General features: G+C 38.9%; 2 protein-coding genes across 2 annotated transcripts in view; one reads left to right on the top strand and one right to left on the bottom strand.

Annotated features, from left to right (window-relative positions):
- The window catches only part of LOC109426709 (RNA polymerase II-associated protein 1), a 98,697-nt gene extending 92,831 nt beyond the window's left edge, over positions 1–5,866 (bottom strand). Inside the window, exons 1-5 of the mRNA XM_062843068.1 lie at positions 5,740–5,866; positions 5,439–5,671; positions 4,157–5,379; positions 3,648–4,097; positions 3,496–3,578 (exon numbers count right to left, since the gene is read on the bottom strand). Coding sequence (XP_062699052.1) covers positions 3,496–3,578; positions 3,648–4,097; positions 4,157–5,379; positions 5,439–5,604 — 1,922 coding nt within the window. The 5' untranslated portion in view covers positions 5,605–5,671; positions 5,740–5,866. The remainder of the gene's footprint in view (positions 1–3,495; positions 3,579–3,647; positions 4,098–4,156; positions 5,380–5,438; positions 5,672–5,739) is intronic.
- A 3,082-nt stretch (positions 5,867–8,948) lies between these two features.
- The window catches only part of LOC109424031 (stalled ribosome sensor GCN1), a 29,835-nt gene continuing 16,944 nt past the window's right edge, over positions 8,949–21,839 (top strand). Inside the window, exons 1-2 of the mRNA XM_019699085.3 lie at positions 8,949–9,101; positions 9,216–9,318. Of these exons, the coding sequence (XP_019554630.3) occupies positions 9,087–9,101; positions 9,216–9,318 (118 nt within the window). The 5' untranslated portion in view covers positions 8,949–9,086. The remainder of the gene's footprint in view (positions 9,102–9,215; positions 9,319–21,839) is intronic.

Here is a 21,839-nt window from a genome sequence, read left to right as displayed (position 1 = left end):
GCACATTCCATGTTTGCCAGTTGGTACCATTCAATTTCGGAATCGAAAACTTTGCATCCCCCATTTCGACTCGAAAAACACTTTTTATTCGGGTAGGCAGTCAACACACCAACGAACACGCCGACTGGCAAACAGTTTTTTTTTCTCAACACGGCACTTTTTCTTCGTCCCTTCCTCGAGCGGCGGCTGCTCAATGCACTAGGGAACACGATGGAAAAACCCTGAAATGTCTTCTTTTTCCTTCTTCAAACACTTTCAGTTCAGAACACCTTCCACTTTCTCCCCCTGGAGAAGTAATCACTTTCTTCGAGAATTGACTCGGAAATCACTTTTCTTCACCCTCTCCTGGGGCGGAATACCTGTCCGCAACTGTTTTCTACACTTTTCACCACGCGAAACTTTCCGTGCCGACGCAGCAGCGGAAGAATAACACCCTATCCGGCTCTTCCCGGCCGAATCTTTCCACACAAACTTTCTTCCTTTCTGGACCGCTTGCTGGGCCCATAACCTGTTGGCAGATTCCGGAATGCGGCAGTGGAATACCCAAAAGGAATTTCAGATTGGCGAGATTGGCGGAGAAATCACACACGAAGTTTACTTGCTAAATCACACACTTTAATGATTGCAGAAAACGAGAATGAAAAAGTACAGTTTACACGCTAGCGGACGACGAACGAATGCTGAACGACGATGGGCGCGCAACGCAATGTAGGGGTGCGCATATGGCTGTGCGTGATAGGGTTGAGCAAAAGGCACACAGAATGAAAAATGTCGAAGATGTGAGCATTGCCCCCTTCAACAAGTTCAATCGATAAAATGACAATTCGTCCCGAAAAAACTTTTCCCCATACAAACTTTAAATGCATTTTAAAAATAGTTCCCGGACTCCAAAAATTATGAAATTTTGGATTAAAACTAATTTTGAGGCGGGGAATCCGATTATGAAATAATCCGGATACCCCTATAGAACCCAATTTGCTGTCATACGGGGACCGGTCGCTGATTGGTCGAAATCTAGGTCGAAATTGATAAATCTGGAGCTCGATTTGAATAGGTCGTATGTGCTTTTGTCGATATAAAATTCGATCAGTTTATTTTAGTAATTGTAGCAATATGGCAGATATTTTGCAAACGTTCAATGATGGAACAGAAAGCCTGTTTTGTGAGGATTCTGCTGTTTGTATCAACTTTGCTCAATTTCAACGGTTTTCGCTATAATAAGCGAATCCAACTGATCGAATTTTTAATCGACAAAAGCACATACGACCTATTCAAATCGAGCTCCAGAAATGTATGCTGCGATCAGATCGCTTTGTTGTTGGTTTGGCAGTGTTACTAGTTTGTAGGTTTAGCACTTGATACTAAGATAAAAATCATTGTATATTTTTTCTTTACGCTTTATCGCTTCAAATTGGTCAGCAGTCAAAAGAAAATCAATCTATAGTGTCTCCCATGCCTGAACATTTCAAAAACTATTGATTTAGTGCAAAACTAATCAAATTTTTGATATACTTTACTAAATGAAAGAATCTTCCGTTTGAATACAATTTTAGTTGTAAGTTAAGCTATTCCAATGGATCACTAAAATAACTAAAACGTCCGTTATGAAATGAACAGATAGCGCCACCGTAGCCTTGTGTGTTTGACGTAACTCGACCGCTGTCACTGTGTTATCGTCCATATACGGTGGCGCTTTTGTTTTGATGCGGTGAGTAGCGGAAAAGTCGGCTTTAATGATCCATTATTGCTGGTTGCTTTCAAATATGGATTTTTGATGCACTTCAGCTATCACATTATTTTTGTGCTCGAGCACGGTTGCCACCTCCGATTTAAAAAAAAATACACGGTTCACAAACTTTTTCCACGAGAAGAAACGCAAACGCTGCATAGCTGGCCACCCGGCAACGATTGTTAGTGAGAAAAACAGAGTGAAATTCGAACCGGAGAGTTGTCAATGGATGAGAATCAAAACAAAATCGAAAAAGAATGAGGTGAATCACACACCACGTGCTTATCTGTGACATTTCTCGACGTCAAAATGCTGTCAGTCAGCACGGTTGCACTTATCTTCACACTTTTTAACCGTCACACTTTAATACTGTGCAGTTCGATTTGGTGTAAACAGGGCAATACAAAATTTGTATTTAATTTTAATTTAACTATTTAATAGTGCTTTATGGTGCAGAATATGCATCAAAACATAAATCGGCCAATTTAAAGTGTTTGAAAGATTCGGAAAAATTTGCCATTTTAAATTTTTCCGAATCTTTCAAACACTTTAAATTGGCCGATTTTCAACGTCGACAAAAACGAACAGAAAAATATCAAGGCAGACGAATTTCATTGGTCACATCCTATCCTAGGATCGCCACAACCTAGGATAGTATGCTTCACGTAGTCAGCCGATTTGAGACCATTTTGCTGTCAAATGGAGACCAGTCGCTGATTGGTCGAAATTGATGTCCGTTTACTGCGATCAGATCGCTTTGTTATTGGTTTGGCCGTGTTGCTAGTGTGTAGGTTTAGCATGTGATACCACCCTAATAACCATTAGCACTATATTTCGCCACTTTTGGTTCACAGAGCTAAAAAGCAGCCAGTGTAAAGCATATCAGCTCCTGATTAGCATTATATTCGTCTCCAGTAGAATTATCGTGCTTCGTGGTTAGGCGCTGTCCATAAACTACGTAGACTCATTTTGAGCCATCTCAGAACCCCCCCCCCCCCCCCTCCGTAGACTTTTGTTCATACAAAATTTTCGAAATTTGTATGGAGCGTAGACTTTGGCCAGACCCCCCCGTCCCCCCCTAAGAGTCTACGTAGTTTATGGACAGGCCCTTACTTGGGCAATATTCAAAATCATTGTATTTTTCTATTCGTTTTATCGATCTAATGTCAGCAATGCTGACTCAGCATTCAAATGTAAAGCAACATATAGTGGCTTCTTTGTCTAAACATTGATAAATACCATTGATGTGGAGCAAAATCAGTTGATTTTTTTTATATATTATACTATAAATGAAATAACCTTTCGTTTGAAATCAATTTTACTTGCAAATAGTGCTATTCCAATTGCAACTAATGGTTTGCCGTGCGAAATATACCTCGATCGCGACATTGTGGTTTATGACAAAAGGATGAAGAGGGTAACCCTCACTGACATCGCTGTAGCACTAGACCAATGCCTAATCAACGTTCTCCGACAAGATAACCAAGTGCCACAACCTAAACGGAGGGGCTGAAGCAGATGTGGCACCTGGAGGATGTCCATATAGTTCCGGTTGTCCTCTCAGCCTGAGTTTTTTGAAACCTGTTGAGAGTTGACCTCAGATCCTTCCCAACCAAGCTGAATTATATAACCAAGTTTCAAGCCATTAGGCCGACAAAAATCCCCATGGCACCGAGATGTACTTGCCTAGGGCTAAAAATCTCGTTAATACAGATAAAAAACATTCACCTTGGGATAAAAATAAGTATTGCAAAAATAGTACTTACCAATACAACTCGTCATTCTGAGTGATCTTCAGAATCAAACGCATGAATCGGAATGTTTCAATCTGAGTCTGAATCAATGTTACCTGTTAATAAAAAAAAAATATATATATTATTTAGTTTCTCTATTTCACATAAGCTCATCCCTATCTTACATTGATGTCCCTCCGGTTGAAAACGTGCCGTTTCAGCAAACTGGTCACATGGTACCTCGCAAGGTATCTCTCGTACATATCACCACCATAGGAACACAACACCCGTAGCAACTTTATGACCACATGCTGCGGAGGAAGTTGCTTGCCCTCTACCGGTTCAACCGCAGAGCTCAAGTAACCACTGATCAAACCTCCCATTAGCAGCTCGTTGGAAGCTATTTTCACCGCCATCGACTCGTTGGTCCGAGCGAGGCGAATCAATAGCTTCGTGCAGTTTATGACCGTGGTTCCTTCGGGTCGCATTGAGAACAGAATGTACCGAATCCGCTCTAGGATGTTCGTTCGGAGAAGGCACTCTAGCAGATCGGTTTCTGCCAGGTGGAAGTCGTTCATCGTTTCCCGATTGTTGATGTCGTCCGGGTCGTCGAAGACTTCGGCGGAGAAGTGCACCTATGGGGAGAATTTGTATAGATTAGTTTGCGAGTTGATTTGATGAATTGGTAACCTACCTTACGGGTGGCCTTCTGCGCCTGCTTGCCACCGGTCAGCTTCAACGAACCCAATCCCGTTTCCAGCTCCTTCTGGCGTTGTTCCTCTTCCTCCGTTCGGCTGTGCGTAACATTGAGCCCAAGCTCCGGCTGGAGGATCCCTTGTTCGGTATCGTAGATCGTATCCAGCAACGTTTCATCCGTGTCGTTGTAGAAGAGGTTAGCCAGGGCTCGGGAGGCCGCCTCGACTACCGCTGGTGTGTTCTCGTCCAAGGCAAATCTCAGGAAGAAGAATATTTTCGAGATCGGGAGTTCAAGAACTCCGTCATAGAACCCTTGGTTGAGAATGTTCAGGATGCCTCCGATGGCGTTCAGGGCGGAAATGCGTTGCTGGAGGACATTGGCTCGAGCCAGGCGGAACAGTTCTTGGAGGGTGTATCCGGGACGCTCGGCTTCCTCTCCATGCAAGTACAATTCCCGGTCGTCCTTGTTCTGGTCTTCCTGTTTCACCACATACGGCTGGAGCACTCCCTTCCAGTCAAACCGAGCCTCGAAGGTTTCACCCGGTTTGAGATCCTTCAGGCTCTTCTGGATGTTCTTGGTCCATTCGAGCTTTTCCGGCTCCAAAATGTCGAAATTGATCCACTGGTCGGATCCTTTCTGACAAAATACGTCCAAATTCGGAGCTTCAGTGGTTATCTCTTCCACTTCTTGAATCGGTTCGGGAGCTTTCGTCTGACTCGGAACCGGACCTTTCTTCCTGGCCTTTAGAAACTCCACGAGGTTGGGATCCATAGTGCTCATCAGATGTTCCCTTTCTTTCAGGATTTCACTTTCGTCCATCTGTTTCATTTTTTCCAGATTCTCTTCGTGGATTTCCATCGCGTCTGACCCTTCGAGGATTACACTTTCCTCGGGAAGATGAACCTTTGCATTCTTACTTTCCATTCCAGCGGAAGTGTCCGAACTGGTGTCCTCTTTGTGAAACATCTGGGCGAATAAACTTTTCTTTTGGCCACTTCCCCGGGGAAGCACTTTTAAATGAATCGGTTTTGGGAAGGCTTCCACAGTCGAACTACCCGCCTCTTCCATTTCCATCGGCAAAACTTTCTCATCATAGGGCTTCTCAACGATTTCTCCGATAATTGTGTTCTCCGGAACGGCAGGTTTCTCCACCGGTGCCGTAGTCTCCTTGCTAGCTTTCTGTAGCTGGCGGCGACGAGCGAATTCCGACTGTCGGGGCACTAAAATAAGGAAATCGTGAAGCAATGAGGCATGCACAATCATCAATATTCTTACGAACCCTTTCCGGCCGGTGCCCCATCTTGAGATTTGCCGTCTTCCTGCAGGACACGCACCACTTTGGCGGCCGGTTGAAACGCGGCATCTCGATTCGACTCGGCGTAAAAGTCCTGCTGCATCCGGAGGATGTCATTTTCGCTGTCCTTACTGGACGGTCTTTTGATCATTTTGAATAATTTCTTTCACAATAATGATAAAATTAAGAAATTATTCACCGCGCGCGACGTAAAACACCTAAAAAAACGATGCAATAGTCTATTTTACGAAACGACAACAGTGTTGATAATGATATTAACACTCACGGGCTTGGGCGCAACCTCCTGTCAAATTTTCATTCATGAAATGAGCGATCAGCTGATCCGAAACGTCTCGTAAAATGGCTCATTTCCAGGCTCAGCTGTTGTTGTTTACAAACTGCTTGTGTGCGCGTGATGCCGTGGAGAGAGAGAAACGTCAAACTTCTCCAAATTACCCACCGCCAAAAGTCTCCACAGATGTGGAGAGATATCGATCCGCTGGAGATGTTCCCCACCGAGCCCAGTGGGCTTGCGAAGGGGCAAGCCGCACTTGGATTATTGAAATATTAAGCCCATATGAATAAAGCTGAGTAAATACTCTATACTCAGATCTCTGTGAAGATTCCAGGCCCCTGGCATCAATGAAATATATCGTAGCCAACATCTAACTGCCTTATACTCATATTCGTGCAAATTGAAACGAGCGTGTAATCAACAAACGCAGCTTTTGTTTAATGTTGTGAGCCACACACGAAATCACATTCACAATGCGTGTTTGTTGGGTTGCTTTATTCAACTAATCGCATGCTCCTCGTACCGTACATTAACATTAAAGCGAGTTTGAAGTGTTTTGTGTTCATAACAGGTGGAAAAAATGATTCCAAAAACTGATCAATAAGCCAAAATAAACGTTAAACAAAAAATTGTTGATGTTTTCGCATTTGACAGTGGGCGCTATTTATTAGCGCCCAGGACATCCTGTCTACCATGATTCCAATGCATTGATATAGGCCGTGTCAGGGGCCTGGAAGATTCACAGAGATTTGCTCCACGGCTTCACATAGATTTAGTAAAGAGTATTTATTGTCGGGCCGCCACCAAACTGGACTTCGCACAATCAAGTCAGACCAGTGTTGCCACATTTAAATCTGTACTTTGCCTTTCAAAAATCTTTATAATCTGTATCACCATTTTTTGTCAAAAATCTGTAAGAAATCTGTAATATTTCGCGAAAAATCTGTTTAAAATTCTGTAATTTTCTGAAAAATCTGTATAATCTGTATCATTTCCAAAAATCTGTAATATTGGTATACAGAATTATGTATGAAAAGCAGCAAGAAAATCTGCATGATTACATAAAAATCTGTATATGTGGCATCCCTGGACGCGACCCAACTCGCAACGTTTTATAATCATGTCAAACGTAGTGCGCATCCTTCCCGTTGTTGTCAGCAACACAGCGCACTAGATGCGAAGCAGTTGAGACACTTGGGACCAAGAAAATGTATATTTTTGATTGAATGTCGGTCTTGATTCCAACCGGGTAGACAATACTCAACTTTAGGGCACTATAGGGCAACTATAGGGCACTGCATGGAATTCTCTCCTTCTCTTTCTTGCCCCCACTCGCATAACAGTCCCATTTGACTTTTCATCACTTTTAAGTTAACGTTTTTGATCATTTTTGATGTACTTCCAAAAACAACAATAAAAATTACGAATTTTTATGTCTATGTGTGAAAAAAATACCAAATTATGAGCGTCCCATATCAAAAGTACCCGCATAACAGTCCCATCATGGATTTTTGTGTTACGTAACACAAAACTGAACAACGTTGTAGTTATTGTAATATTTTTTACAGTCATATATTCATGTGCAAAGCAATCTGTGAAAGTTTCGAGATGATCGAAATATTTTTCAAATTTTGGCGTTTTTTCAAAGTTTTATATGGAAACAAGTTTTCAAACTTCAAATGCCGTTATCTCAATTCCTACTTTTTGCAAATGGGACTGTTATGCGAGTGGGGGCAGTTTCATTCTTACAGAAAATTTGTAAACAACAAAGACAACAAGGCCAATAAACGTCAAAATCCCATATAAAATCAAAACAATGCTGTGCCCTATGGATAACTGCACGAATTTATTCTGGCCTGCTTACTCTCACACGAAATTTGACGTTTCAGCGGTGTCGGCACCTCTCAAACGTCAAATCATAGACAAACAGACGTAACACCTTGAACGATTTTCATGGAAATCCATCGCCCAGTTCCCACTATCATCACCTGGTAGAAAAGTTGCACGAATCACTGTGTTGTGCAATATCGTCAACAGAAGCTCGAACAGAAGGGGCTAGTGTGAAACGTCAAGCGCATAGAAAAACGATGTTTGCGCCTCTGGTTGTGAAAGCCACAACTATGTAAATTTAAAATGATCTTTAAAACGCGGTCGATGGAAATTTCGCAAATGTTACGTCTGTTTGTCTGTGGTCAAATTTTCTGAAAGAAGCAGGCCAGCATTACTTCGTGCAGTGGACCGACCATTCTCCGTGTACACGGAACTACAAATCAACCCAAATTTAAGTTCTTTTGACGCAATTCCGCACCTCCGTGGAATTACTCAAATTTGCGTCAAACCGCGATAGTGGTCACTAATTATTTATTACTTAAGTAGTTCTCATTTGATCGTGGCAAAAATTTTCACCCAGTGGTAAGTTATTTTCACCCAGCGGAGGCTTTATTTGACGCAAATTTGGGTTTAGTCAAGATAACCCAAATTTGGCTTCTTCCACGCAGTAGAACGCATGTGTCGGTGCTTCTCTCTAATAGAGGTAATAAACTATAGAGGGAGAATGTCGCTGGCGTCGCCGCCGCAACATCTTTTGCTGGCGAAGATATAATCCCTATAGGGAGGGATATAAGCAGCGGCGTCATGGTCGCATTTTTTTCCGCAGTCAAGTTCGCAGATTGTGAACAATCCTCGGTACTCACTTTACGTAATTTATGTTTAGTCCCTTACTGACAGAGCTGTCAGATCAGTGTAACACGCTAAATGAAATTTACACAAAAGGCAATTTACACGGAAAAAAATACACGATTATGAATATTTATTGGGTACCGGGCTGGTCACCAAAAATTTGATCGTTTTCTTTGGTACATCGAGGTCTTGAAATTAGTCTATGATATAAGTGTCAAAGCGAAAAAATATGCAGTTTGACAGATAGATACCCGGGATGTTTGCGAACGAGAACAAAGGGAACAGCAGCGACATTCGTCCTCTACAGTTTATTAACTCTATTTTCTCTCTTCGTTTTTGACAACATTCGTGTGGGGCGAGGGGGAAAACAACCCAATGCTGAGTAAAAACTAAAAGCTGTTTATCCAAATTTGAGTTTTTCAAACTCATTCCCTGGTTTAAAATATTTTTCAGTGTAGTGCACTGGGCGCTCCCCGGCGCGGCGGTGGGTGCAACTCCGAACTGTCAAACCGCGCGATAAACATCGGGCGAGCGGAGAGAAAAAAAAGCAAAGAAACCATCCAAGCGGTGTCCAGTTGTCAATTTCTACTCCGTTTTTTTCATTCTGGTGAAAAATCCACGACTGACGATCCCGAAAAAATCCATCGTTCGACTGAAAAATGGCAGATGCTGAGGTAAATTTGGCTTAAATTTGTGCTACAACATGCATGGCGCGTAGTGCACTACCGGAAAGGCGGTTTTGTGGCGATTTGAGATGAATTCTAACGCAGTTTGTATTTCCCCTGTAGCTTGGAAAAGCACTGAAGGACCTGCCGAATCGGGTGCTGAACGTGAGCGTCGAGGAACGCCCGGAATTGTTCCGCAATGTGATCGATGTGCTGCCAAATCCGGGTAAGTGATGATGATTTGGGGAGGGTTTTTTGGGTTTAGCTGGAAAACGGGGGAATTGTGCTAGTTTTATGTGAAAATTTTTGAAATTGAATATTGTAACCTCAATTTGTTTTGGCTGCAGGGCGAAATCCCCACCCTCCTCAAAACAACACCTCAGTTTTGCCAGATTGTGAAATGATGGCAGGGTGGCTGGATGAGTGTTTAGTGAAAGAGGAACTGGAAGAACAAATCCCTTGTTCCTTGCATTTGTTCGCATTACATTATGATCCCATTATCGCCGAACATTTTACATAATCCCAATATGTTTATCAATCTTTAGGCTCCAAACATAATTATTATACGGAAGTGATGCAGAACTCCTCATGATTCCGATGTATGGTATTTGACCGCATTTTCTTTCAAAAAATTTAACAGATCTTGGCGTATCGTCCTTATTTCTCCATGAATTTATTTCAGGAGTTTCTTCTGTGATTTCCAGAAGCTCTTGATTAGATTCTTCCGGGGGTCTATTTAGGATTTCTTAAGAACTTCATTCTGGAGTTTCTTCTGAGATTCCTGAAAAGGTTCCGTTTGAAATATTATCAAAAGCTTTTGCCACGATACCTCCAGGAAGTACTCCTGGGATTCATTCCTGGATTTATCTGAAAAATAATTTCCGATATTTCGCCAGTATTGCTCCTTCTAGGAACGAGTTCCCAAAGGAATCCCAGAAAAAGTTCCCGGAGGAATCTGGGAAGGATTTCCTAAAAAATCCTGGAAGTAGTTCCTGATGGAATCTCTGAGGAAGTACCAGATGGAATAACCGTAGGAATCCCGGAAGGAAGTCTTTAACCAAAGCATAAACATACAAAGAATGCCCTCTCTTGTCTTTTTCTATGTAAACGTCAAGCTACAAGAGAAGTGGCGCTCTCTAATAAGCGTTTCAAGGTGGAAGCTCTATGTAACAGCGTTCGTAATTTGTCATAAGAGAAGGTGGTGTGCGTGTGTTTTGGTATCCGCATACAATCAGTAACGCACACTACCGCATGAAGGTTGAACTTTCATCCGCAGATAACGCTGCGGTAGTGTCCACTCGAGCCCACTCCGCGGCTTTCTTGATATTCTTATTCTTTGCTTTAATCCTTATGTGGCCAACAGGGTACCAGGGTACCCAGCACCCATTTAAAATACACGGTGTAGAAAAAAGCAAAAAATTTGTCGGACACATACTGCTGTTCTAAGCATATCTGTACCATGTTGTTTTTCTACGCATACTGTCCCACTGCTCTAACTTAAGTTACAACTTAAAATCAATGTCAGAAAGATGCTTGACGTTATCGTGGAATATTTATGTGTGATGGAAAATGAAAAAAATATAAAATTAACTTCAAATGGCTCTGTTACTGAGAAAAACAGGGCAAAAATGCAAAACAACATGGGACAGATATGCTTAGAAGGGCAGCATAACGGTTAAGCAATCCCAGAAGATACAAGAAGTTCCTAGAGGGATGCTGGAGAAGACCCTAAAGCAGCGCTTCTCAAACTATGGGTCGCTACCCACTGGTGGGTCGCGAAGGCTTGCCCGATATTGTAATAAATTTAAATTAACTTATGTCAACTTGCCATTTATTAATTCACAAACACTCCCTTTGAGAACGGCAGAGTAATTTCTAGAAATAGCGTTTCTCCTTAATTATGTATATTAAAATCTTTGTATTATAGGGGTAGGCGGGGCAATATGGACACCCTAAGGTTTTTGCCAACTTTACCTGGCAAGATGTCAAAAAAGTTTAGTTTTTTGATACATGTATCCTTTTAAAGTCTATTTAGCATCTTATGCTCACGAAGAAAAATGATTTATCCACTTCAAAAAATGTTATGAAACATGTTAGTTTTTCATGACCGTCTTCAAGCATACGGGGCAGAATGGACACCCCCATGGGGCAATATGGACACCATGAGACTTTTACGAATTTCGTACATTATTTACAACCTATAAAGTCATTTCATTACAAAACAACTATTATGGATGAATAATACGCCGAAGTAGTTCATTTTTGCTCAAGTAATTTAAATTCAGGCTGTTTTGGATAAAGCTTCGTTTTTGTCGGCATGTACAGCTGTGCCTTGAACAACTATTTTCCACTGCTGTTGTTTTTTGACCAATTTGTTTCACCCTATGTCTACTATAGTGAACATTTAACCGAAAATATACTGAAATCGAAGAATTTGGTTGGTTTGTGATTTAGGTTATATTTTTCCATTGCCGCTTCTTTCAAAAAGGTGAGTGTCGATTTTGCCCCGGCAGCAGAAGATATTTCCAAACTTGATTTTTGATATAATAAAGAAGAAAATATAAACATGTTAAGCATGTAGATACAGCAAAACTACTTGCATGTGAAATATCAAGTTTTAATCGACCTGCAATAAATTGTTCATTAAATCTTATTTTAGATGGTTTGAAAATTATAATTTCCATGCACAAAAAACGGAGAACGCAACTTTTTCGTGTAAAATCAAGTACAATTTTAGTTTCGAATGTTTCTTTCCTGAAACTACGTTTAGACAAATGGACTATATTCTCCATTCATTAAAAGTTCAAAAAAGTTCGCATATTTCAAAATATTCTGCCCCGGGTGTTCATATTGCCCCGCCTACCCCTAATATCACGACACGAACTATTTACATGGACTGCAAGTGACAATCTTGCTGAGCGGGCGATGACAGATATTGCCGTTTTGTATGTGAGTATTGTCAGATTTCTTGAAACGTAAACACCACGTGGTAGTTGAAATGCTTCAAAAAGGGGCTTTGCACAAAAGTTCACGCGGCCTATCGTTTTCGAAAGGAACAGCCGCACCGTAGGAAACGCCGCAATGTTATTTCCCATAAGGATGAAGTAAACAGGGAGTGAAAACCGCGGCCTTACCTTTCGGAAGCGATAGGCCTCGTGCACTTTTGTGCAAATCCCTCAATATAACTCCATCTGGATGACAGGGCTGTTTACACGTGGCGCGGATTTTGCGTTTCGCACGGATTTCGCGCGTTTTTGCTAATTTCGGTGCGGATTTTACGGAAATCGTTTGCATTGAATATTTAGACATGAAGCTCAATACAATCACAAAAAATAATGAATATTTTCAAATTAGCTTTATGCAGGGTGGCCACTCAACCGGGAATTCCGGGAAAACCGGGAATTACCCGGGAATCGCAAACAACCGGGAAAAACCGGGAAAAAACCGGGAATTTGCTTAGAACATATACCACCCTTAAAATTGAAGGTCCAGGATAATAATTTCTATTGCATCTACACTGCCCCCACTCGCATAACTGTCCCATTTGACTTTTCATCACTTTTGAGTTAACGTTATGAATAGTCATCATTTTCGATGTACTTCCAAAAACAATAATAAAAATTATGCATTTTTATGTCAATATGTGAAAAAAATACCAAGTCATGAGCGTCCCATATCAAAAGTACCCGCATAACAGTCCCATCATGGATTTTTGTGTCACGTAACACAAAACTGAACAACTTTGTAGTGATTGTAATATTTTTTACAGTTATATATTCATGTGCAAAGCAATCTGTGAAAGTTTCAAGATGATCAAAATATTCTTCAAATTTTGGAGATTTTTCAAAGTTTTATATGGAAACAAGTTTTCAAACTTCAAATGCTGTTTTCTAAATTCCTAATTTTTGCAAATGGGACTGTTATGCGAGTGGGGGCAGTACATGAGAATCGTTATTTTTTCTTAAACATGATCTATATTTTTGTAATCTTAAGATACTATATCGCAAATACTAGATTTAGAGTTCAAAACTTAATTTAGATTTTTTTAATATTGCCATATTAAAAAAAAATACCTTATTTTACCGCAGTGTTCCTTTACAATTACAAATGTGTATGATTTTAGAAATTTTGTTAAATCGATCGTCTTCAAGAATTTCATAACATTTTTTCCAGTATTCCATGTTGGACATGTTCTTTAGATAGTATACAATCGATTCTTCCAGGTTGCCTAACATTTCTCTTGATGATAAACCAAGGTTTTCTTCGCAGATTCTCCTAGAGATTTCTTTAAACATTCATTGAGAGATTTAACAAGATATTTTCCCAGGGATTTCTTGAAACGTCTTACAAGTAACTTTTCCAAAACAATTCAACCATATCAAGCAGTTTTACCAATGATTTCCTTTTTTTCAAGAAAATTATTGATAAAATTATAGGGTAAGAAATCAAACTTTGAACTAGTCAAATTGTAATCTTAATTTGAACCATTTCGAAATTCATTAAAACGACGTATTTCTTTGGCAAATATTGTCCCGAAAAAGATGGTAAACATCTTTCCGTAATATAACCTGATAACATGGACTTTAAAAGCATTGAAAAATGCGTTTTTGTCATGGAAAACAGGCAATTGAAAAATCACTGAGATTCCACCCATTTTCCCCCAGAGAAAGCACATTTTCGGTGCACTCGTACAGCTCATGCATTGTATCACACACAATAAGTGAACACGTCAAATGAAAGCTTATTTATCGTAGAATCGACCAACCGAATAATATTCCGCATTATTTGTCATAAAATTATCAAATTTAAGTAATTCTTACTTGGAGAATCTTATCTTGAATTGAACCATTTGAAATCTAGATTTGAACTAGTGAATGGGGGCGAGCTTCCAGTGTTGGCCTGCAGACTGCGCTAGTGGTTGTTTTGTTTACTCTTGGGCGATGGAAAATTCCAAATTTAGTTTTCGAATTCCTGAAGGATTCCGTACATTCTGAGCTGAAATTCCACTGCCTAATGAAAAAGAGTTATGAGAATTAGCAGATCCATGTGATTTTTAGTTGTTTAGCATGAAATTGGCTGTTGCGGGAATTGCTCGAGCTGCTGCCGCCACTAGTTCAAATCTAGATTAAAATTGGTTCAAATTATGATTACGATGGTTCAAATTAAGATTAAAATCACTATTGACAAATAATTGAATTTCTCAATGAAATTTGGTGCAAATGTTAACTTTTTGCCACTTTACGGAAAGCTAATATCCGTGGCTTTCATATACGTGAGACCTTACCGTAGTAAATTATTTCCATGTGGATGAAAAAATCGATCAAAAGTGCCGCTGCTTCAGAAAGCCGCAATTTGGTTCAATTCATGATTACCTACCCTACATAAGTATTTGACAAAAAGCATGTAAAATCTTTAAGAACGTCTTTAGAAATTATTTAGGGTAGGTAATCATGAATTGAACCAAATTGCGGCTTTCTGAAGCAGCGGCACTTTTGATCGATTTTTTCATCCACATGGAAATAATTTACTACGGTAAGGTCTCACGTATATGAAAGCCACGGATATTAGCTTTCCGTAAAGTGGCAAAAAGTTAACATTTGCACCAAATTTCATTGAGAAATTCAATTATTTGTCAATAGTGATTTTAATCTTAATTTGAACCATCGTAATCATAATTTGAACCAATTTTAATCTAGATTTGAACTAGTGGCGGCAGCAGCTCGAGCAATTCCCGCAACAGCCAATTTCATGCTAAACAACTAAAAATCACATGGATCTGCTAATTCTCATAACTCTTTTTCATTAGGCAGTGGAATTTCAGCTCAGAATGTACGGAATCCTTCAGGAATTCGAAAACTAAATTTGGAATTTTCCATCGCCCAAGAGTAAACAAAACAACCACTAGCGCAGTCTGCAGGCCAACACTGGAAGCTCGCCCCCATTCACTAGTTCAAATCTACACTGAAATAAATTTTGTTGTTGTTTCCACCGAATCCATGGTAAAATTAAGAACTGTACCAACAATTTTCAACCGAATGCAAAATTCTGTTAATTGTACTGAAACATTGTCAATATTACCATGCGTGAAGTACCATTGACTAAATACATTCTTGATGTTACTATTTTGACATTGTATTTTTGACCATGTTTATCTAAGACGCGCAACATTCAAGTCTACATGGTCGAAATTACAATGCCCAAATAGTAGAACCAAGAATGTTTTTAGTCAACAGTAATACACGCATGGTAATATTGACAATGTTTCAGTACAATTAACAGAATTTTGCATTCGGTTGAAAATTGTTGGTACAGTTCTTAATTCTACCATGGATTCGGTGGAAACGACAACAAAATTTATTTCAGTGTAGATTTCAAATGGTTCAATTCAAGATAAGATTCTCCAAGTAAGAATTACTTAAATTTGATAATTTTATGACAAATAATGCGGAATATTATTCGGTTGGTCGATTCTACGATAAATAAGCTTTCATTTGACGTGTTCACTTATTGTGTGTGATACAATGCATGAGCTGTACGAGTGCACCGAAAATGTGCTTTCTCTGGGGGAAAATGGGTGGAATCTCAGTGATTTTTCAATTGCCTGTTTTCCATGACAAAAACGCATTTTTCAATGCTTTTAAAGTCCATGTTATCAGGTTATATTACGGAAAGATGTTTACCATCTTTTTCGGGACAATATTTGCCTAAAAAATACGTCGTTTTAATGAATTTCGAAATGGTTCAAATTAAGATTACAATTTGACTAGTTCAAAGTTTGATTTCTTACCCTAGTAATTTATTTGGGAATTCCAACTATATTTTACCTATTTGAATCCTCCCATGGATTTCTTCAGGAATCCCTCTTTCATTAGTATACTATCAAGCATCTCAACAGTGAACATTATCAAGAAATCCTTTAATAATTATTCCAGAGATTCCACAAACAGTTTTTACATTCCAGATTACCTTTACAAGTTTCTTCAAGAGATTTTTCGAATAATCTCCCAGGGATTGCTCCAGTAGATTCTCGAGAAATTGATTTGATCTTTTTTTTTTTCAAAAAGTTCATTTGGCATTTCTATTAGAAATCTCTACCCTAACTTTGAATAGAGCATATCTAATATGTATAAAATTCCGAAAATACTTTCTTGAGAAATATTTTAAGTTTTTAAGACTAGAGAAAATATGGGCTTCTTACTAAATGTGGCCTATATTGGATTTTGTTTTTCCACCAAAGATGCTCTAATGGCAGGGCTCATTCGCTTCTAATTGTTAGGCATGATTTAGTTTTCGCTTTGTTCGAGATTTTACTAACGTTTTCTGACTTTTGAATGTTGATAACTTGCACATAACAAAAGAACTTCTTGTATAAAAAATCGCATTCAAGTATTTTTATGTCATTTTGAGCGTTAAACAGTTCAAGCTTAGAGCATAAAATTGAACAGTTATGGTGTTATGTTGCTGGGGAATTCAAAAAATATATAAATGTAAAATTTATTAAAGCCGCCATAAATTGTCAACCTCCTAGAACGCGATCAATTGGGTTGTTTAGTGAATAAAATATTGCTATTTTCTATAGCCTAATCGATAGAGCTCATTTTTCTGAGTATAACGCGATTTTATTGGATTCCAATAGCTTCGTTTTGATGGTTAAAATAACAAAACAGTTTTAATTTCCGTGGATAGAATGACAGTTTAATCGATAAAATGACAGCTCGACCCGAACAAAAAATTTTCCCCATACAAATTTTAAATGCATTTTAAAAATAGTTCCCGCACTCCAAAAATTATGAAATTTTGGATTTCGACTAATTTTTGGGTGGAGAATCCAATTATAAAATAATCCGGATACCCCTAAAGAACCCAATTGAGCCAAAAGTCTACTTCACTTGGGCTGTTTATGATGAATGCAGAGAAAATAGGTAGAGAAGCGAAGAGTGTGAAGCCAAAAATACCTTATCGAACCGTCAAACTGGTATCCTATCGAACAAAATCAACAAAACTTTACGATTGCCGCATAACTCAAGATAAGTATTGCGATCATTTGAAACATTTTTTTACCAATATTTTTAAATATCAAGGATATTACTGTAAATTGATGAAAATTTATTCTTTTTGGTATACCATTTAGATGATTTCTTGTTAATAATTCAGCAGCATAAATCATTTTCTAATGCAGTACACAGGCCTGGTAGCGAGTCACTTTTTAGTGATTTCCCGAATAAAACGGTATCGTACACCAATTGTACAGTGTGCGGTTTTCTTATGATTTGGGTTATCATAAACTGGATTATAAATCGATGATACAACCAACCATATTGATGATAACAGTTATTATTTTAGGATTTTTAATGATAGATCGAATGGGTTGTTAAGTATCGTTACCATTCAAAAACGCCAAATTTCTCGAACAAAATATTTGCGGAATCGTACGTAATATAATCACTTTATCATCAACTTAATGATTCGGTGAATAATAAAAACAAAACTGAAATATTTCACTCACCAAATCTGTTTTACCGATTGGAAAAAAGCACACCCCTGCGGGCACTTGTAGGACACTGTCAAGTTTTTCTACGATTGTGTGAATCGTTGTTTACATCGACGGTGTTTTTTGTTGTGTCGGGAATCGAACCGAGTAAGATTAAGATTGAAAACTCTTCGCGTGGTGCTTACACACTATACCAAATTGAATCGGTGTTCGCGGTAGGTTGAAACGCGTTGGTGTTGTTAATGTTAAATTGCAATTTGTGAACTCATCGACTTTGGAAATCTGCTATAGAAGCATTCTGGGTGAAAAGGGGACCTTTGAAGCTGTCGACTCCTGCGTGCTATGACATCCGGTAAAGGTAAGATTTCAAGTATTTCGTGAAATTCAGAGGACAGCAGCTTCTGGCGTGAAAAAAAGCAGCCGCCAAGAGTGGCAGTTTTTGGGTGACAAAGTGATCCTCACAAGAGCAAAATGGAACCATCACTGCAAAGTTGTTTTTGGTGAGCAAAGGCATTTAGAAGTACGTAACATTGTCACTGATAACGACACAGCAACGCATAATATCGTAACTTTGTTCCATTGCATTGTTTTTACACTGAAAACGTCCACAAAAGTTGCCAACTTACCAGAAAGGTATTATTAGAAATGATTCATGTATCATTGAATGTATGGTTATCGCAAGCATTATGATACTTTAATAATATTGAATAATGTCAATTTTCCAATTTCAATCATCGAATCATAGAACTATTATTGCTTTTGTAGTAATCATTCCACGGATGGACGTCTTATGATATGAACGATAGCAGTAATTGTAAATTTTTATGCGGGTTGGTCACTATTTTTGAGTCGGTCACTAAAAAGTCACTATTTGCATGAAAAAGTCACTAAAGTCACTTTTTTCAGTAAATTGGTCACTAAAGTCACTATTTCGTTAATCTGACTACATTGAAAAACATTTATTGTCAAAATTGATGGACAAATTTCCCTCAGAAACCTTATCCTTAAAAAAAATTTCGGCTGCGCCGCTTATTACACTACTATTTTTGTTGTCTTTATTAACCTTCATCACGCTGGGAGCAGCTCGCTGACGCTACAGAGTTCTCGTATTTCGAAGAAACAAAAATTAACTTCTGAAATATTATACTTTTTCTATAATAACATTGCAATATTCCTTAAGTATTTTCATTTAATTATATAATTCAGTTTAATTATATAGATTCTAGGGATTTTTTCAGTAGATTTCAGAACTATTTCTGTTACAAATGCGAGATAAATTTCTGATGAAACTATTGGAGGTACTAGTCACATCATTTTTTTGATTGAAATCCGAAAAGGTTTATAATGAAGTTTATTTGGGAGCAGCTCATACGAAATCTAGCAAAGATGGGACAGATATGCGATTCACGGCAGCAGCTTTTGATGAAAAATTTCATGTTTCTACAAATATTTTTTCATAAATCTTTCGTTAATCTCTGAGCTTTTCTTGGAACCTAATTTTACCAAAATGTTATCCAATATGCGATTGTGAGATTTAACAAGAAATTTCTTCCGCAAAATTTGCTCAATTTCTGTAATGATTTCCATAAAACATAGATCAGTTTTTCAACTGCGTCTTCGATAAATTGATTGAACAGTTTTGCCAGAAATCCACTTTCTCTGAAACATTTCTGGGAAAGTTTTCCAGGAGTGCAGTTTGATTTTTTTCAATTTAATTCAACCCTCTACTTACCTCTAAAGCACAATCGATTTTCGGCGACAAGACAAAAGGAATTAGATGCATACGACAGAATAGCTTTAAGACTATGATTGTCATCTTATTATGTTAACCCTAATGCTAACTGCTTGTTTCCATAAGGAAACTATTGATCTTACTATTGATAGACAATCAAACAACTTTAGGTTCACAACTATTTTTTTTCATTGCTTTTGAATTTTTTTTCATTGCCTTTCATTGCATTGAAGAATATTGTGTGCATCAGATGATACCATACTAATTTCAGCGGAATCAGAGATGTATAGACGCAAGAAAATTAGATTTTGGGAATCTTGTACAAGCAAAGAATTAGGAAAAAGTATATTTCTATAGAGACAGAAACACTAAACAGATTGCAATGAAACAATTTTGTAAGATTACCTATGTATGTAGGAATATTGTTTGAAAATTGCATTTGATTTGGTCAAACCTTCAGAAAGTTGTGGTCGTATATTTGTCTTGGGAATCTATAATTTTTGTACTTGTTCTACGAAGAAAATGAAATTTTCGTGCTGGTGGGCAATAGAAGAAAATTTATTGTAAGAACGTGTGTGTTAGACTTCGACCACAGTAAATAAAATTATCAACGGATTCATTTTTTTCTCATTGGAAAATAATGTGCTGTAACCAAAGAAGAACCTGGAAATAGAATACAATAAAATACATCATCAGTAGGACGACTCCAGAGGCGCGTCCTCCTTATAGTATACACTATACATCATTATTTCGTTGTTAAAAAATGTTGTGGAAAAGTGTAAGCAAAGCAAGAAACAGTATTGAACTTGAAGAGTTCCGAATGTCTACAAACGTGCAAACAAAATTTAAAAAAAAACTTGCGTGATTATGTACGATATGTATGTACGATGTATTTTTTTGTCACTTACAATCAGTTATCAAAACATTTGTAAATAGGAAAATATAGTAAGGACTTCCTAATTTGAACACTTTTCAAAACAAAAAAGATTAAACAATAAATAATTCATGGGCACAAACTCTGGAAGTTAAAATGCATTGGTTTTCTTGGGAAATCGTTAATTGATCGAAAGTTTAACATATAAACTCGATTTTCCGTAGATTTTGAGGTCACTACATTCACGAAACGCGACGCGAGACAAGACACGACACTTATAGTTCTTACAATCGTCAAAATAATTAAAAAATTACCTTAATGCCGACCGGTTTCGGGCTCGATGCAGCCCATCTACGGGACAATGTCCGACTGATTGCGATGTTGTTCGTACTGATCCGGGTCCGGGGAGAGAGAGAATGTTACTGCAGCCGATTCGTGTCGATGAGATCGTATAGACTCGACATGATGGGAGGATCGTCTTCATTCATCAGCGGTTTTTGGGCATTGCTGATGAACATTGACTCCCATGTGTTTAAGTGGGAAGCTTTTCTCACACTTTTTATGAGCTTCGCACTATCCCAATCTATTTCATGGTTGGTTTCCATCGTATGAGCCGCCACGCTCGATTCGTTGTTCTTATTCGACACTACGGCATTCCTGTGTTCTCTGATGCGAACTTTGACCTTCCGACGGGTTTGGCCGATGTAAACCGCCGGGCAGTCCTTGCAGGGAACCTGGTATATGCCAGACTGCTCGTCAGGTGGAACCTTGTCTTTAAGGTTACAAAGCAGGTCACGCAGAGTGTTCTCACTTTTATGAACAACGTGTAACCCTTGTCGGTGGAGTGTTGTTTTTATGGGGTTTGTTATTTTGGGGTAGAATGGCAGGCTGACTCTTTTCACCTCTCTTGTGTCCGGTTGTAGTGTAGTTATACTGTGGCGATGTGTTTTACGTTTGTGTTTACGAATTATTTTATCCACAAAAGACCGATCGTACCCATTCACCTCGGCTGCTGAATAAATTCGGCATTTTTCGGCAGTTATTCAGCAGCCGAGGTGAATGGGTACGATCGGTCTTTTGTGGATAAAATAATTCGTAAACACAAACGTAAAACACATCGCCACAGTATAACTACACTACAACCGGACACAAGAGAGGTGAAAAGAGTCAGCCTGCCATTCTACCCCAAAATAACAAACCCCATAAAAACAACACTCCACCGACAAGGGTTACACGTTGTTCATAAAAGTGAGAACACTCTGCGTGACCTGCTTTGTAACCTTAAAGACAAGGTTCCACCTGACGAGCAGTCTGGCATATACCAGGTTCCCTGCAAGGACTGCCCGGCGGTTTACATCGGCCAAACCCGTCGGAAGGTCAAAGTTCGCATCAGAGAACACAGGAATGCCGTAGTGTCGAATAAGAACAACGAATCGAGCGTGGCGGCTCATACGATGGAAACCAACCATGAAATAGATTGGGATAGTGCGAAGCTCATAAAAAGTGTGAGAAAAGCTTCCCACTTAAACACATGGGAGTCAATGTTCATCAGCAATGCCCAAAAACCGCTGATGAATGAAGACGATCCTCCCATCATGTCGAGTCTATACGATCTCATCGACACGAATCGGCTGCAGTAACATTCTCTCT

This window comes from Aedes albopictus, chromosome 3, assembly GCF_035046485.1.
Source record: "Aedes albopictus strain Foshan chromosome 3, AalbF5, whole genome shotgun sequence".
NCBI lineage: Eukaryota > Metazoa > Arthropoda > Insecta > Diptera > Culicidae > Aedes > Aedes albopictus.
Note: the sequence above shows the minus strand (reverse complement) of the source record. Positions and strands in the feature narration are given on the sequence as shown.